Source organism: Eumetopias jubatus, unplaced genomic scaffold (assembly GCF_037043125.1).
Source record: "Eumetopias jubatus isolate StellerSeaLion01/CBP00866 unplaced genomic scaffold, mEumJub1_p1.0 scaffold_16, whole genome shotgun sequence".
NCBI classification, from domain to species: Eukaryota; Metazoa; Chordata; class Mammalia; order Carnivora; family Otariidae; genus Eumetopias; species Eumetopias jubatus.
Window position 1 is genome coordinate 71,537,902 of NW_028274822.1, and position 17,336 is coordinate 71,555,237.

At 58.5% G+C, this 17,336-nt stretch overlaps 1 protein-coding gene across 5 annotated transcripts in view; it reads right to left on the minus strand.

The window, feature by feature from the left end:
- EMID1 (EMI domain containing 1) overlaps positions 1–17,336 on the minus strand; it is an 81,937-nt gene that overhangs the window by 31,462 nt on the left and 33,139 nt on the right. For 4 of the 5 annotated variants that reach the window (XM_028124697.2, XM_028124698.2, XM_028124700.2 and 1 more), the window contains exons 1-3: positions 13,340–13,440; positions 6,971–7,084; positions 6,485–6,588 (exon numbers count right to left, since the gene is read on the minus strand). In XM_028124697.2, the coding sequence (XP_027980498.1) occupies positions 6,485–6,588; positions 6,971–7,084; positions 13,340–13,440 (319 nt within the window). Of the gene's footprint in view, positions 1–6,484; positions 6,589–6,970; positions 7,085–13,339; positions 13,441–17,336 lie in introns of those variants that run through there. The other variant, XM_028124702.2, reaches the window with a different exon arrangement.

A 17,336-nucleotide genomic window follows, 5' to 3' on the forward strand; every position in this document is an offset into this window, starting at 1 on the left:
CTCCAGAGGAGAATGGGCTCCCTGAGCTCTCCTCACGCTCTTTGCTCCCAGGTGAAGACATAAAAGGCCATTTTATTACCCTTTGCAGGACGCCGAACAAAAGAAGCCGCTGTCTCTCCAACCCCGTGGAAGTCTGGGCTTTTTCTGGGATGAAGTTTGGCAGAGCATCTGCCCAGCCCGCCCGCCCCCGCTACCCTGCTATTGTTTCCCTGTTTTTCCATGGCATTCCTCTAACGTGTCCTGTAACTGTGTCAGTTCCAAAGTCTGCTGCCCATCATCCGTCACCCCCCCACTGGCTGGAATGTGAGCCCCACCAGGGTGGGGACCTAGCCTGCCCTGTGCATGGCCTGGAAAAGGGCCCGGTGCGTAGTAGGGCCTCCGTGGCCTCAAAACACCTTCTGTTCATGAAGGCATGAATCGCTGGCTGAAAAACGAATGCAAAGCAAACAAAATAAAAGGCAAAATAACATGGACAACAGACGCAATGGTCTTAAAAATGAGCATAAATCTTCTAACATCACATGAGGGGTTCCCTGAGTTATTTGTGCACTTGTGGTTGGCAATTCTTTTTCATCCAATTTGCTTTCATGCATTTCACTGAGAGCCAGAGAGAACTAGAAAAGCTAATGAAAACATGGTCTGACCATCCGCATAGATGTAACTGGCTCAAAGTAATGGCAAGTCAAAATTTTAAAAGGAAGGAAGGAAGGAAGGAAGGAAGGAAGGAAGGAAGGAAGGAGGGAAGGAAAGGAAGTTAGTTAAAGAAATAACAAAACTGTCTAAAAAACCCCCAGAATATGTTGGTTTTGGTTTCAGGATTCACAAAAACGATCCCCCAAACTCCTCCAAATTCTAATAAATGGACAGAACTACTTTAATGGGCAAACAAGGTTGTAAAATGGCCCTTTAGCACAGCAAATCCCAGTAGGGAAAAGGCCAAGCGTTGGGGGAGGTCTCCTGTTGTCCAAAAACATCACATCCTTCCCACTGGTGTTGGGCTAGGGCCCTTGGAGCAGACCCCAGTAGCCTAAAAGCCCCTCTCACCCCAGCCTAGTGGTCTGTCCCAAAGGGCTGCCCCCCCTCAGCCCCAACCTCGCCCTCTCAGGGGGCTTGGTCTAGGATCGCAAATCCCAGCTCCATTCTGGAAGCCTGACAGTGGGCTACTTCCCACCACCTGGCTTGGTCTAGGATCGCAAATCCCAGCTCCATTCTGGAAGCCTGACAGTGGGCTACTTCCCACCACCTGGAAGGTCTCCACCAGTACTACACACACACACACACACACACACACACACACACACACACACACATCGCAAATCCCAGCTCCATTCTGGAAGCCTGACAGTGGGCTACTTCCCACCACCTGGAAGGTCTCCACCAGTACTACACACACACACACACACACACACACACACACACACACACACACACACACACACACATCGCAAATCCCAGCTCCATTCTGGAAGCCTGACAGTGGGCTACTTCCCACCACCTGGAAGGTCTCCACCAGTACTACACACACACACACACACACACACACACACACACACACACACACACACACACACACACACACACTCTGCCCCCCTACCCCCTTCCAGCAGCGGTCAGTCTTATGTCACCTCCTCCAGAAAGTCTTCCCAGACAGACCAAGGTACTCACCAAAGCTCCCCCCTGAAGCTCTCAACACTCCATACTCCCTGTCTTGATCTGCACAAGGACGGCATCATGGACAGTTTTGAGCCCTGTGCCCCACAAGCAGCTCCCCTTTCCTCTGCCCAGGACCAGGATTAAGCTAAGAAGCCCCTTCTCATTGGGTCCTCATGAGAACATGAGGCCCAGAGAGGAGAGGCTACCTGTCTGCACAGCCAGGTGGGGTGGTGGGGATTCAAACCCCACGCTAAGCTGGGAATGCAGATGCGAGAAGTTGAGAGTGTCCCTGGGCTTCATCTCTGCCTTTTTCTCTCTGGAAAGGCACGCGGAGAGGGGCTTTCTCATTCACAAGCCACCCACAGGTCTGCGGCGTCCAGTGACCACAGCCACAGGGATGCTGCCTCCCCAGCCCCAGGCCAGGTGTCCTCCTGGGAAGTTACACTGCAAATGTAAATATTTGCTGCTGTTGGCCTGAACCAAGGATGGGGTCAGGGGTGGGGCCGGGAGCTCTGAGAACCTCCGGCAGGCCTCTGGGAAGCCTCAGTCTGTCTCTGGCCTGGCCCGCTCTTCAGGGTAAAATGAGGTTCCCATTCATAGGTCAGGTACTGGAGAGACAGAAGCAGTGCTGGTAGCATGGGGGCCCTGGTAGTCAGGTGGCAGCTCCAGGAAGGTCGCAGGCAGAGGGGACAGCTGCTGCCCTGGCTGTGGGGTGGGAGAGAGGGCCAGTGTGGGCCGGGGCTAAGATGGAGGGAGGGCAGGGCTGGAACACATCACCGGGGGGGGGGGGCAGGAGGGTGGAGAGGGGGGCGCCGGCTGGGGGTGGAGGATGGGCTGGCAGGAGTCAGGAGATGGGGGTCGCCAGGTCTTCTAGATGGGAGTGGAGTAGGGGGGTGGCGGACCTGGGCAGATTCCTGCAGCACTGAGCCCACAGGATCCTGAATCCTCAGAGCAAAGCATAAACCTGGCCCTGTAACTGGCATCTAGTTAGGGATGGAGAGGTGGTGAGGCCGCCCCAACCTCCCATCTGTTCTTCAGCTTTTCCGCTGTGTGACCTCGGGCAAACTTCTTCCCTCTCTGGTTCCCCATCACAGAAGACAAGGGCTGTGGGGGTCGCCAGATGGGGAAGGGACACGTGCGCTAAGGACAGTGGAGACACTGAGGGGTACACAGAGGTTGCCTGACTCCGGGGGATCCCATGGGAGAGGAGGGGGAGGGAGCTCCTCTATCTTTCTGTCTGCGGGGGGTTGGGGCTGAGAAGGGCTTCCGCCAGTCTCATGATGCCCCAACTGTCTGAATGTCCTCCCCTGGGAGTCCTCGGCTGGTGCTGCTACAGAGGAAAACTCCTGGCCCTGGGTCATACGGATGGACTCTGAATCTGGATGTGACCCCGAGCAAGGCATTTCCGTCTCCCAGCCTCGATTTCTACATCTGGACCTCCTGCACCGTGACACGATAGTATGACGCCAGTGAGTATGAGTCATGGTGCTGGGCATGGCAGACAGGGGATGCTTTCCTTCCCCTCGTCACTGTGACTACGGGAGGGTCTGGGGGGGGGGGGGTGCGGATGCTGCAGACCTCAGGTCAAAGCCCTGGCTCTGCTCCGAGAATCCCAGCTGCAAAGCTTACTTGCTGTGTGACCTTGGATGAGACCTACGCCCTCTCTGAGCCTCACTTACATCATCTGGACAACAGGGCTGATGGATGAAAGATCTGTCTGCTGGGACTCCCCCCAGGCAGGATCACAGGGAGGCCACAGCAGCCCTTCCTCAGCAGGGCCCCCCAGGGGGTCAGCACCAGCAGACGGGCTACCTTCTGGCCTTGGCCCTTCCTCAAATGTTTTCCAATGGGAGTGGGCAGCCAGGTGAGACCTCAGCCTGGCTCCCTCCCTGCCATCTAGTCGCCCCTTCCCAAGTGCTGGAGGCACTTATAGAGGCTTGGTCAGGCAGGTCCCAATCCTGGCTCCTCCTGTGCTGAGGGACTCCAGGTCAGCCCATTCACTCTCCTGTGCCTTGGTTTCCCCATTTGTAAAATGGGGCCTATTCCAGTCTTGTCCTCCCAGGTTGTCATGAACGTCAGAGAACAGCCTCGCTCATCATCACAGAGTGAACGTTCCCATTCTGCAGATGGGAAAACCAGGGCTAAGAGCTGTGAATGAGCGAAGAATCTGGAGACTAGGGCCCTGGGAATGGGGGTGGGGAAGCATGGGGAGGCCTGTTTGCTGAGCAGCTGACTGAGAAGTGTGGCCTCAGAGGTCAGAGGCAGGATAATCCCGGAGGGCCATCACAGAATCCCCAGCACAGGGGCCGAAGGTTCAAGGCCTGAGTCTTTGATGCTCATAATAAAAGTACAAGGTGGGTACTTTTGCATCCCAGGTGACTTCCAGATAGAGACAAGATTTAGAGAGGTGGAGTGACTTGCCCCAGGTCACACAGCAAAGCACGGCTGATCTAGATCTGGATTCTGGAATGATGGGTCCTCCCTCTCCTCCTTCAGGCCACCCAGGCTGCTACAGTGACCCAGCTCTGTGGCCCCAGGTCCATGTCCCAGTGCTGGGCAGACTATGAGGTCAGTCACCAGCAGGGGAAACAGCTGGGGGAGCTCAGGTTCAACCCAGTTGTCAGAGGAAGGGCAGGGCCTGGGGTGGGCCTGCAACGTCGTCAGAGTAGCCCACCCCCATTCCCAGGGCTCCTAGCAGAGCAGTTTTCCAGAATATCCAGGTCCGGGCATCCCTTTACTGAGCTCTGACTGTATGGGTTTGGGAGAGGCCCCTCCTGTCCCATTGATCATCACATTATGCCCACCCTGGGCAGCCACGCCACCTGCAGGGTCTTTACTGTTGCATTTCATCCTTGAAACATCCCTGGGAGGCAGACTCTAGTATCCTGTCCGTTTCACAGGTGAGAACACTGAGGCTTAGTGTGGGGGAGCCCCAGGTCCTTCAAGAGCACACAGCCGCTTGGTGCTTGTTAGAGAGAGTGCCCCTCCCTCTGAGTGGGCACGAGACAAGGGCCACCTGCATTGCAGCCTCCCCACCCCCCAGCCCAGTGCCCTTGCACAATGACTTGCACAACGCATGGGGAGTCCCCAGCCCAAGGCCACACAGCTGGGGCGTAGCAGATCTGGCCTGGCCCCACGAAGCCCTGGATACTCCTCTCCCCAGGCTGGGACTGGGGGCCCTGCCGAGGTTGATGGCTGATATCAGGGGCGGCCCAGCCCAGCCTCTGCCTTGCACCCCCACCTTGCCATTGCCAGAGCCCTCAGCCTTGATCCTGGCTTCTGGATGCACCGCCTCCAGCTGCGGGACTCAAGGGCACAGGCTCTGCCCCAACCTGTCCCCACCCTCACCGGCTCCAAGATGGCCCTGCAGAACTGGGAAGGTCTGCCCTTGAGAGGGAAGCCAGGGACACAGTGGCCTTTGTCTGGGCAGGCCCTGCCTGGGCTCAGGCCTGCTTGGCCCAGGTGGGCCCCCAACTCCGGGGATTCACCCTCCGCCCTCCCCTCCCTCAGCTCCTCTGTGGCCTCTTTGGCAGGAGCCCCTCCTGGCTGGCTCTCCTCCTACCCCCTGGGCCCTTCTGCCTTGCCCACTTTCTCCCAGCAGGGAGGGGAGGGTCCCATTCCTTGTTCCCCGTCACTTCTGCCCTCCCACGCTGGCCTGGTGGCCGGCTCTCTCTACAAGGACCCCTGCTGGGCACGGGCAGCTCCCCCACTCCCTCTGGCCATCCCACCAGAACTGGGAGCTCTGCGGCCCCACAGGGGAACCTGCCAGGCCCCCTCCCCCCGCCCCACTTTGTGGTGAGCTCTGCCCCACACCCTGTGGGAATCTGGGCATGGAACTCCACCTCTGTTGGCCTCTGTTGCCCAGTCTGTGAACCAGGACTCTCATGGGGTCCCAGGGAGGTGAAGCATGTAAGTCTTTCAAGAAGCACCTATGAACGGTGATTTCTCTTAGTATCACGTTCTCCTGATCCAGAGGCCATGTCTCACATGTTCCTGTTTCTGGAATCAGAATAGGTCTTGCAACTGATGCTGCCTTGGGGGCCCCAAATGCCCCTTTCCACTGAGGTGCCTACAGGATAGGTTCTCGGGGCTGGTTCTAGGCTGGTCTGGAGGGCCATTCTGGGAACACAGCCCTTGGTGGGGTTCAGGTAGGCAGTGAGGGCAGGAGGCACCCAGACTGCTTAGCAGAGAGGCAGGTGCCCTTGAGCAGAGGGTTCTCCAGGTGAGCATGTGGCCAGGGTGTGGGGAGGCCCGGGCTGTGTCGTCCGTACCGCAGAGGTGTTGGGTGCTTGGCCCTGAGCCATACATGTGGCCTGCAGAGGAGGGGGCTGGGTGAGAGTGTCCCCCGTGCCTGGGACACGCACTACGTGTGGTGCACCCGTCCCTCAGGCCCTGACTGCCACTTAGCAATTGTACACCCGCCACCTTCCCGAGCCTGGGTTTCTTCACCTGCAAGACGGATACAAGCATCCCATCTGTGCCAATCTTGACCTAAGTGGTGCTTTGCTTCTGTGAGCTGTGAGCACATCCAATGGACACATCCAGATGGGTTTTCCCCAAGCTTGGAGGAAAGACTTGGGATGGTGTGACTCAAGATGTGAGCTCCACGGCATGTATGGAATTTCTCCAGAGGTTGTGAGAGCCTCCCAAGAGGCAGGCGGTCAACACCTGGGGGGCCAGCAGGCCCCAGCTGTGTCCGAGCCATGCCTCACTGGTGGGCCCTGGTGTGCACGCTGCTGAGCGTGTGGCGCCCACCGACTTAGCAAGGGTTGACTGCTCCTGCCGCGCGCCCGAGGGAAGGCACCTGGCCTGCACCTCAGGGTGGTCCTACCTTCCTCACAGTTCACCCCTGAGTGCCCAGGGCAACACCTCCATTCACGTGCGGTCACCGTCTTGTACATCACCTTGTACGAGGGTCTCACCACGGTTCTGTAGCTGAAAGAAGGGCCCAGGGGACCGAACTCAGACAGAATCTTCTGCTGCCTTTCCCACTCACCTGGATGTCCATGGGGACAACGTCCGGGGTCCTCTGCCACCTCTGGGCCCCTCTGGAGCCTCTCTCCTCCTGTATTCTGGGATTCAGCCCCTCCAATCCCTCCTAACCCCCCAGGTTGGGGGAGGATCCAGATACTAACTGGACAGGGAGTCCCTGCAAGCTGGCCTGTCCCCAGAAGTGAAGCCTCACTAAGTGAATGCATGTGGGTAAATGGTGGAATCCTTTCCCCAGGAAGCCCTCCAGGTGCCCCAGGAGCAGAAGGGGAGGTGCTGAGATTGGGCATAGGACCCTCGGCTTCCGTTCCACCAGGGTCTCGCTCACCTGCTGCCCGGGCAGCTCATGGGCCAGGGGCAATTCTGCAGCACTCGCTGAAGGTAGGTGCCATTTTGCACATGGCATGAGATGGTCCGGGTCACCACATAGGAGCACCAGTTCCTGAAACAGACCCACAGTGAGGAAGCTCAGGTGCCATGCACAGCCCCTGCCCAGGACCCCGGGGGGATGAGTGAAGAGGTCCAGGTTCCCTCCAGGAGCCCCGAGTCTCTAGGTGGAGAGATCCCTGAGCTCTCAGAGTCCTTTGGGCCCCAGTGGGAGTCTCGGTGGCACTGTGGCTGAGGGGTGAATCCAGAGCCCTAGAGGGGGCAGCTGTGCTGGGGGCGCTTGGAAGGTCTCAGGGAATGAGCTGCAGGAGACAGAATGATGGTTCCCTGCTCGGGATCCCGCAGCACTTTGCATCCCTGTCAGGCTGAATGAAGCTGGCGATTCATGTCTGCCCTCTCCCTCCCCTGGCATGACAGAAGAGAGGCCCTGTCTCTCTTCTCCTTGGGTCCCCCCCCGGCCGTGGAACAGCCAGATGTTTCAAGCATGGACGACTGACTTCTCCAAATGCCAATTAATAATCATAGTGCATCGCATATATTGAGCACCTACTGTATGATCCATAGTGCACTGCATATATTGAGCACCCACTGTATGCTAAGGGTATTTACATTCACCTTCTTGGTGAGCCAGGCAGGTACCTCCCCACATTTTACAGAGGGGTAAAATGAGGCTTAGGGAGGGGAAGACAACTGCTCCTGTCCCAGAGCTGAGGCATGGTAGAGCCGGATTTGCACCCAGTAATGTGGATGGCCCGGTCTGGGCCGACTCCCTCCCAGAGACCTCAGCTCCCGTCTCCTCCCCATCTCCTGAGCCACGGTCTGTGGTTCTGTGAAGGTCCCAACCTGGGAATCTGCTGACCCCAGGCTCGAGGTCACAAAGGAAAAGTCTGGTGGGGTGGCGGGCTCAGGCCACAAGGGTCACCTGAAACAGTCCCTCCTTTCCCAGCCCCAGCAAAAAATGCAGGGCCTGTGACCCTGTGCAGGCTGAGGGCTGCTGAGCACCTGGAATGTCTGGGCCATCACAGAGGCATCTGCTGCCACCGAAATCCAGTCTCCCGGTTGCTGGCCCACCAAGAGGACCATGTCCTTGGCCGGGACCTGCCAATTAACTCATTGTGGGACCCTGGGGAAGTCCCCTCCCTGTCCGGTCACCCTGGAATCAGTCCGGGAGGCAGGAACAGCCCCACCAAAGGCAAAGCGTGGGAAGGGATGGCTCTGTTTAGACCAATGACCTGGCAGAAGCTCCACGCAGCTGGTGGCCAGCCAGCCATGGGAGAGGTGACAGGGGCTTGTTGCAGCGCTGTTGGGAATGATGCAAAATCAGGAACAGCCTAAACAGCGGCAGGCTGACTAGACATGGAAAACCAGATGCTGAGCTGCAGCCCAAGTTCTCCCCGGGCAGACCACCGTGTCTGGTTAAGTGAAAAACCCAAGTGCAGACCAACAGGCGGAGAACGATTGTGTTTCTATCCAAATAGGAAAGCCCAAAGACTACTTATACATATACGCACGTACATAGTTGTATGTGCATAAAGGTAGGAAAAATCACAGGCTCGCGTCAAATTGCCACCTCTGGGGGCAGAGACTCCACTCTGTCTCCAGGACTAACTGTAGCCTTCGGTTATCATGCTTGCCGCACACCAGGAGCTGGGGTCAGGGCCTTTCCCACGCCAATTATGAGCACCACTTTACAGATGGGAAGACTGAGGCTCTGGGGTCTGGGATGTGCCGCAGACACCCCGGAGGAGCAACACAGTCACGGTTGGAACTCAGGTCCGTCTGACCCTAGAGTTTGCACTCTTAACCTCTGGCTGGCAATTTTTCTTCTAATGAGCAGGTGGGGATTTTAAAAGTTAAAAAATACATTTCAAAAAGGCCCCCCTGCCCTTTAGATCTCCTGGGTCTCTACAGCTGTGCTTTTGAACCCGGAGTTTTGTTTGTTGGGGGGGGGGCCATAAACCCCTTTGAGAAAGTGATGTCGGTGTGGCTCCTTTCCAGAAAAATGCATAAAACTCAGAGTGCAAGTTTTGGGGGGGTTTCCTGAGTGGTGTCTACAGACACAGGGCCATGTGCTCTCATATGCACATGCGCACACACCCCTCCCTCCATGCCCACACCGTGGACTGGGCTGGGGGAGGTGGGCCTGGGACCGCCCACAATTGCCTGACCTGCTCCTCTTTACCGGGGGTGGGAGCTAGAGAAAACAATTTTCTTCTTCTTCCTTAATTAAAATCGCCCCCAGGTGGGTCACTGCCTGGCTCCCTGGTTTACTTCCCATGAGCTAGAGTTTGCTTGAATTCCCTGCTTAGGAGATATGGGGCTGATGGCTGACTAGCCAGAAGGGGATACTCAGGCTATCTGGGGTTTAAGGTTAGTCCCCGGCCCCTCCCCTGGGGCATGGGGAGTCACCAATAACCACATCCCACCCCTCCCCGACCTTGAAGACTCCAGCCCCCGCTGTTTCCAGGATAAATCCAAGTTCTTCTGCAGAGCCCTGGCCTGGACCCTCTGTCTACTTTCCACCAGGGCTGCAGGACCTCTTTCTAAAGCACAGACTTAATGCTGCCACCGCCTGCTGTGAGTCTGCAGTCCGCCATGGCTCCCCATTGCCCTGTGAGCCCAGACTGCCCCGTCCTGCATGCTGTTCTCCTGCACACTCCTGCTGTCCCTCTTCCAGCTTTCTGCGCTCCCTTCAAGTGCTGGCTCTCCCCCACCTCAGATGTTTGCATTCAGAGTCCCTCTGCCCGGAAAGCCCTTCCCTCGGCTCCAGCAACCTCCTGTTTGTCCGTTAGGTCTCAGTCCTAAGGTCCCAGGAGGGGTGGAGCACCTCCAGGGGTCCCCTTCAGCAGCCCTGAGCTTTTCCCTTCCCTGCAGATGCCGAGGGAGGGCACTGGCAGGGACCAAGCCACGATGGGGCTCAGCCTGAGGGTGCACAGGGATGTTTGCTGAATGACTGAATGACCAAGAACAGACAGTGGGCCTGGGCAGAGGAGCCAGGACCCAGGTTCCCAGAGATGTGTACAGTACTTGGAAGCCTGCCTACAATCCTGCCGCCCCTGGGGGCCCTATCTCCTGGGACGTGGTCAGTGAGGAGGTACCCGAGAACCCTCGAGGCTGAGTCTGTGGGATGGGGCTAGGGCAGGGGGTGGGAGGAGGAGGCACTTCCCTTCCAGGCTTGCCACTCGTGCCCACTCAGCACCTCCCGGGCCCCCAGAGGCTGCCGGAGGAGAGAAAACAAGCCAGACCAGCTCAGCCTGGCACCGGCCGCCCCCACAATGCCCCCCACCCACTTGCCCTCCACCCCCTGCCACGGGGGCCCAGGGGACTTTGTCTCTGCGAGGCCCAAGGTTTCGATCCGGAACAGTGATAGGGGCTAATTGCAGGAGGCAGCCAAGCGGGCCAGGGGCCAAGGGCTGTTATGAAAAGAAGAGGAAAGAAAGGAGACGTACAAGGTGGGGGCGGGGTGATTAGAGCCAGAACCCCACTCTGAAGGCCAAGTTCCAGTCCTGGCCCTGCTGCTTCCTAACTTGGCGACCTTGGACAAGGCCCTGACCCTGTCGGCGCCTCACTTCGTCCATCCGCAGATGGGGACGGCAGAATCTCCTCTGACAGAGGAGATTTCACACACACCGCATCACCCCGTGCTGAGAGCTGTTGTTCTTGGACTGGGACTCGGACCCCACGCCCCACAGCTGGGGTCTGGCGGCTTCCCTGAGGGACCCCAGCATGGCACGTTCTGTGCAAGGTCCTTCCCTTGACTTTGCGATAGGGAATGCCAGGCTCTGCATTTTACAGGGGCGGACCCTGGGGCGCCAAGAGAAGTCACGTGGCCGGGTCACCCATGTGGGCACAGAGCTGGGGTTTGAGCTCCCGGGAGAGGAGCTGGGGAAGAGAATTCTCCCCTCTCCTTGATTCTAGGACTTGCCCCGAGGAAGCCCATCCTGCAGGAGGAAGTGGCCTGGGCCAGGACACTGGTGACAGCTTCTACTCAAGAACCACAGTGCTGAGATGGGGTCATTAAAGGAAACAGGGAATCAGGAGGGAAGGGACTTCAGGGCAGGCAGGAAGCAGCCCCAGCGGGGATTAGGGGACCGACAGGGGGCAGGGGTGAGCCAAGGCAGCTCTGCACAGCCCCTGGACACCATGGTTCTGGGGGTCTCAAAGTCTTGCCACATTCCTGGGGCTGGGGCAGCCCCTTGGATGCCTTCCAGGTCCTCCCCCTCCCCAGGCACAAAGCCTCTTTTCTGCCTCTGATCCCTTGGCTGCCAAGGGGTGCCTGGGGTGCTGGGGTGGAGGGAGGGCTGGGGTGTGACATCTCCATCAATGCTGGGACGTGGCCACAAGGGGAGGTCCTGGCAGCTGAGGACCACAGATTCCTCCAGCTAGGGGTCCTTTCCTCCACCTAATGTCAGTGATAGCAGGAACCACTGTTCATCCTTCCTGTGGGGGTCTGTCCCCCCTCAGAACAGGCCAGTGGTTAGGGGGCAAGGGGAGGAAGGAGGGGACCTGCCTGAGGTCACACACTGAGTGAGTGCCAGAGCCAGGGCCAGAGCCCTGGCCTCCTAACCACGAGCTGCAAACCTCTCCCAGACCCACAAGCTGACACGTTCTTTTTGGGTGCCAAGGACACTGGATTGGGAAACTGGCTGGCCTGGATTGAGGTGCCACTCTCCCTCTCTGAGCCCCAGTCTGATCTGTAAAATGGGAAAAACGGCATTGCCCACAGGGCTTTGGTGATGCTAGGCCACTGTGAGCCTTCCAGGTCCACCAGCTACCTGCCCTGGGCCACCATCCTGCTCCGACCCAGGAAGCCCTGGGGGTGGGGGACGGGCAGTGAGAAGCTCAGGCTGCGAGGCCCTGCCCTGGACTGGTTGGAGGGCAGTCTGGACCTTAAGCCCTCTGCACCATCATCCTGAGCCTGACCCTGGGAATTCAAGTTTAGGGTCTTGGTCATCTTGGCACCTAGGATCCGGGGGGTTCACATTCATGCCCTGAGCAGGTCATATTCTCTCTCTGAGCCTCAGCTTTCTCCTCTATGAAAGGGGGACCATCAAAATGCATGCCTCCCATGGCAGTTGGGAAGATTCTGGAGGTGGTGGATGCAGGTAAAATGCCCAGCCCAGGTCAGCTGCGGTCAGCATACAGTAGGTGGCGGCAGCTGTGATATCTGCCACCTGCCTGTCCCTGCCTCAGATGCCTGCTATTCTGGCCTCTGATGCCTTGGCCACCTCTGCCCTCCAGCCCCAGCCATGTCACCTGCTCTTGCTAGCCCAGCAGGGGCATGCTGGCCCCTGACCACTGGGAAAGGGAATTTCTGAAAAGAATTAAAGAATTGAGGCCCTAGGGGGTGGGGGCCGGGAAAGGCCTTTGAATGGGATGAAAAGGCCTGAAGAGGCCTGGCTACTCAGCATTGTCTGCCTCAGACAAATGGCTGGCCTTTGAGAGGGGACCCCAGCAGGGGTGGGGGCTGCAGCCAGGACAGGGGACAGGTTCAAACACTGTTATCACGGCCAGAAAGACACAGATTAGAATCCCAGCACTTCTATTAATGGCCCATGAGCCCAGAAGATTATGTTGATTCTCTGGGGTCTCAGTTTGCTCATCTGCTAAATGGGGACAGTGCTTCCTACCTTACTCAGTCCTTGAAGGATTAATGACCACACTGCAAATAAGGGGCTCCTCCCTGGGGAGATGCCCCACAAACACCAACAGAGAGAGTGTCCCCAGTTCCAGAAACAGCGGCAGGAACACAGAATGCTCTCTCCAGTCTCTGTGCAAAATGCCAGATCTCTGGGGTGGCCACTGACCCACGGATCTGTGAAATTCCATCCCAGTCTTCTTCCTCCGAGGGAAATAAATAGCCGGGGTACTAAAAAAAGCCGAGAGCAGGGAAAAGGGAGCGGGGGTCCCCAAGGGTCAGCCAGGGGATGTGCTGGGCTTTTCCTACGTGCAGGCAAGGGGGCCCTTGAGCTAGGGCGATGGAAGTCCCAGGAGGCGGGCTTCTCCCCGGTAGTTCCCTTCCCCCTCCTCTGGGGCTCTGGAGGTGAAGTGGTGGCGGGTGGAGGGGGCTGGAGGGGAATGTCGGCTCCGGACACACGGAGTCGGGGACCCCCGCACTGCCGGGAGCCTCCTGCAGATAGCGGGGCTGGCCCAGGTCCCTACTCCCATCTGGCTGGCACCGAAATGGGGGGCCAGGTCCCCTTCCCAATCCTTGGCTTGCACGGAGGTTGGGGGGAGGTTGGGGGGGGAATGCCTGGAGTCCCTGCCCCGGGGCTGGCAGGGCACAGAGGTGGTGGGAGGCAACCCTTACCTGCGTCCGGAGAACTGGGCTCCCCCGACGCTCCACGCGGCGCCGCCTCCGGGGATCAGAAGCCCGAGGCACAGCAGCGCCCAGGCCCGCGGGCCGCCCATGCTGCGCCCGGCGCCCTCCGCGCGCGGCCCCTCGCCGTAGCCGCCCCCAGCCTGCCGTCCCCGCCCGCCCGCGCCGCCAGCCTCCCCCGACGCGCGGAGCCGGGTTCCCAGCGCGGCGACGGGAGGGCGGGCGGGAGGCGGGCGCGGGGCGGGGGCGCGCGTTCCCGGCCTCGCCCGGCCCCGCGGCGCGGCCCCCCGCCTCCTGCGCCGCCGCTGCCAACCCGGAAGGAGCCCCGGGGGGTTGGATGCCCCCGCCAGGAGGCCCGCCAGGTGCCCACCTGAGCCCGGCGCCCTTCGCCGCGTGACCCTCTGGGGGCCAGGGGGCCAGTTCGGAGGTGTCCTCTCACGTGCTGCAGGCGGGGGAGCTGATCCCGGACCCAGAGCCGCCACGCCTGAACTAATGATGCCAGGGCCCTCATCCCCTCCCAACATTTTTGAGAGCGCCAGTTCCCAAGGCGCGCGGGATGCATCCATGCATGCAACAAAGGCTTCCCGAGCAGTGAGCGCCACTGTGTGCAGGGCACCCCGCCTCCACTTCACATCCTGTCTCTGTTTAACCTTCAAACCACTATCATTCCCATTACACAGAGAAGTAAACTGAGGCCCAGGCACTCGTGGCCGTCCCTGCCAGGAGAAGACCTGGGCTGGTCATAAGGTCAGTGTCCACTCTTACTGCCATTTTACAAATGGAGAAACTGAAGCACAGAGAGGCTCGGTATGTCAGTGGTTGGAAGAGCCAGGATTTGAACTCATATCTTCTGACTTCAGAGAGGTCAGCTCTTTTTTATGGGGGAGAGGGGAAGGGCAGAGGAAGAGGGAGACAGAATCTTAAGCAGACTCCATGCCCAGCACAGAGCCCGTGGTGAGGCTTGATCTCACAACCTGAGATCATGACTTGAGCCACCGCCACCCTGGCGCCCCAAAGAGGGGTCAGCTCTTAAGCACAATTAGGGAAGAGGGCCGATAGCATGTTGGTCTGGGCCTCAGTTTCCCTGTCTATAACAAGGTAAAGATTGGCTTAGAGTGGAGTTTCTTTTTCTGGGGTACTTGGATGAGCTTCTGGGGAGAGAGGTGTGAAGCCCTCAAAGGTGTATGCAAGTGTGCGTGTGCACGATGTGTGCATATGTGATGGTACTTGTGATACGTGTGTGATGTGTGTGTGTGCAGGTATGATGGGTGTTTGTGGTATGTGTGTGATGCCTGTGTGCAGGTGTGTGATGGATGTCTGTGGTAGGTGTGTGTGTTTGTGGGGAGGAACCACAGCTATCATTAGAGGGGACCCCTCCAAAATCTCAGGACAGTCTCTAACCTCCTCTTCTGCCTGGATTGACATGCAGCAGGCAGTCCTGGGCTGGGGAGCCCCCTACCCACCTTGGCAGTGCACCAGGGGCCTGCCCTTCAGGATCCTGCTGTGGCTTGTCCAGACCCAGACCCGGGATCTCTGCTAGAAACACTCCAGCAGGATCTGCCAGCCCCTACCTCGGATTCCCAGGGACCACCTCCCCGGGACTCACCCAGGGCTGGGCAGGACGGGAGAGGGCATGCCAATATAGAGGGAGCTGCCCCCCCCCCCAACCCGAGCGTTCAAACCCTGGCTCTGCTGCCTTTGCCCAAGCTAGCTTGGGCCAGTCCTGCCCCTCTCCAGCCTCAGTTTCTCTTTGTAAGGACAGCGGCGTGTTCCTTATGTGGGTGTGGCCATGAGATGTCATGGCCACGCCCTGGCATCCACTGTCCCCTGCGTCACCTGGCCCCACTTCCTCCGAAGCGTGCCCCACTTCCTCTGAAGACATCATCACAGCATCAACTCTGCCCCCTTGGGGAGCTGCCTCCTCTTCCATGTGCAATTTTGGGGCACCTACTTTATGCCCTCTCTCTGACCTCCCAAAATGCAGCTTGGTGCCTCTCTGGTTAGCCTTTGTGGGTTTTTTTTTTTTTTTTTTTAAGATTTTATTTATTTATTTATTTGAGAGAGAGAATGAGCTAGAGAGAAAGCACGAGAGGGGGGAGTCAGAGGGAGAAGCAGACTCCCTGCTGAGCAGGGAGCTCGATGCGGGACTCGATCCCGGGACTCCAGGATCATGACCTGAGCCGAAGGCAGTTGCTTAACCAACTGAGCCACCCAGGCTCCCTGGTTAGCCTTTGTTTTTGCCACAACGAGATCAGTGACTTCATCCCCTGGATGACTGGTCACTCCCAAGGGGCCATCTCCTGAGCCCCATCAAGCCCTGGGTAAGTAGGCAGGATAAAAAAACCCATCTCCTCAAAGGGCACCTTGGAGGGCATGCAGCTTTGTAGGAAGGAGAAAGGCTGGGCATTGGCTTCTGTCTGGCTTGGAGGGACTGCCGGATGTCCGGGAACCCCTGCCGGGTGCCAGAGGAAGCGGAGACTGCTGGCTCTATTTGCTCCTGTGATTACTGGCATACACATTCCTTTACCACTGCCACCAAGCTCATGGGAGCTGCAGGCCACCGCAGGATTTCTCCAGCAAGAGAACCATCTCTAAAAAGGGACCTCTCAACAAGGGATCCTCCAAGGAAAAGGTGTTATCCACATTTGGATGTCAGAGGGGGACCTGTCCTGGCTGAGGCTGGGATCCCCTGGGGTCTCCTATAGCCTCTTGTTGGTGCTGCCTGGGGGTTCCCGCCTGGTGTCAGCCCCCCAAAAGCCCGGGTGTCGATTCCAGAGCAACCACTGGGAGCTGTGTGATGTAAGACAAGTCACCTCCCCTCTCTGAGTCTCATTTCCTTGCCTGAAAGAACAAGCCGTTGGACCTTTTCAAGATCCCTCTGGCTCAGGAGTTAGCTTCTGGGAAAGTGTGAAAGCTTTGGGTCTCCATGTGGTGGTCCTGGGGCACGGCCTTTTGAAAGCCCCCTCTTTAAGCACACAGTTTCCTGGGAAATGTCATCCTGTTTTCTGGTCCTCTTTCCTCCCTGCACAGGAAGGGCAGGAAATGCTGCGGAGACCTGGGGCTTGGTCATTTGAGGTTGCAGCATTTGCTGAGGCAGACGGGAGAGGGGCCCGCAGGCTCGAGGTCTTGGGCCTGTCCCTGTGGGCCTCCTGCCTCAGGGCCCGGTGCTATGTGCTGCCAAGACCAGACCAGTAAGACAGCAGCTTCCGTTCCCCAGCACTGACCCCGTGCCAGGTGCTGTGCTAAGCATTTTGCTTGCATTGTCTCCCACCCTCCTCTCTGTCCCCAGGGAGGCTGCCTTAGTATCCCTAGGTGTGTGGCTCGCCTGAGGCCGGCCAGGGAGCAAGGGGTGCTGGCCTACACCACCAGGCCACACGGGCACCCTCTGGGCGAGCCCCACGGGGGGCTTCTTTAGGGAAAAAGAGAACTTGGCTCAGATTTAGACGCCTGTCTGGAAGCTGATGAGGTGAGAGAAAACACACGGGCACAACACACGTGTGTGGACCACACAGGGACACGGACACACACACACACACACACACACACACACACACACACACGCACACACACACACACACACACACCCTCCTGGAACAGGCCGTGGGGTCCAGGAAACGCAGCCCTTCTGGTGTGGATTCACCCACACGTCCCCTCGGCCTAGTCCAAACAGGAAATGCTGTTCTCATAGCAAACAAACCTGGGCCACAGGCTCCTTCCCCGTGAACCCCCACTGGAGCCTGTGCTGAGGGCCCCTTTCCTCTGCCTGTGTCCCACAGGACAGCCTCCCTGGCTCAGGGGTGCCCCTGTGATCATCAGCCCTGTTTGCATACTGGCTGGGCTGAGCCCGGGAGCCCCACCTGATCTGTACCCACATCGTCCCGATTCTGGAGGTGAGGAAGCAGCTCAAGGGGGTGGGGGGCCAAGGGGTGCCCATATAACCAGGGCAGCAGCCCCGAGGGGCCCAGGCCTCATGGTCCAGGCAGTGCCT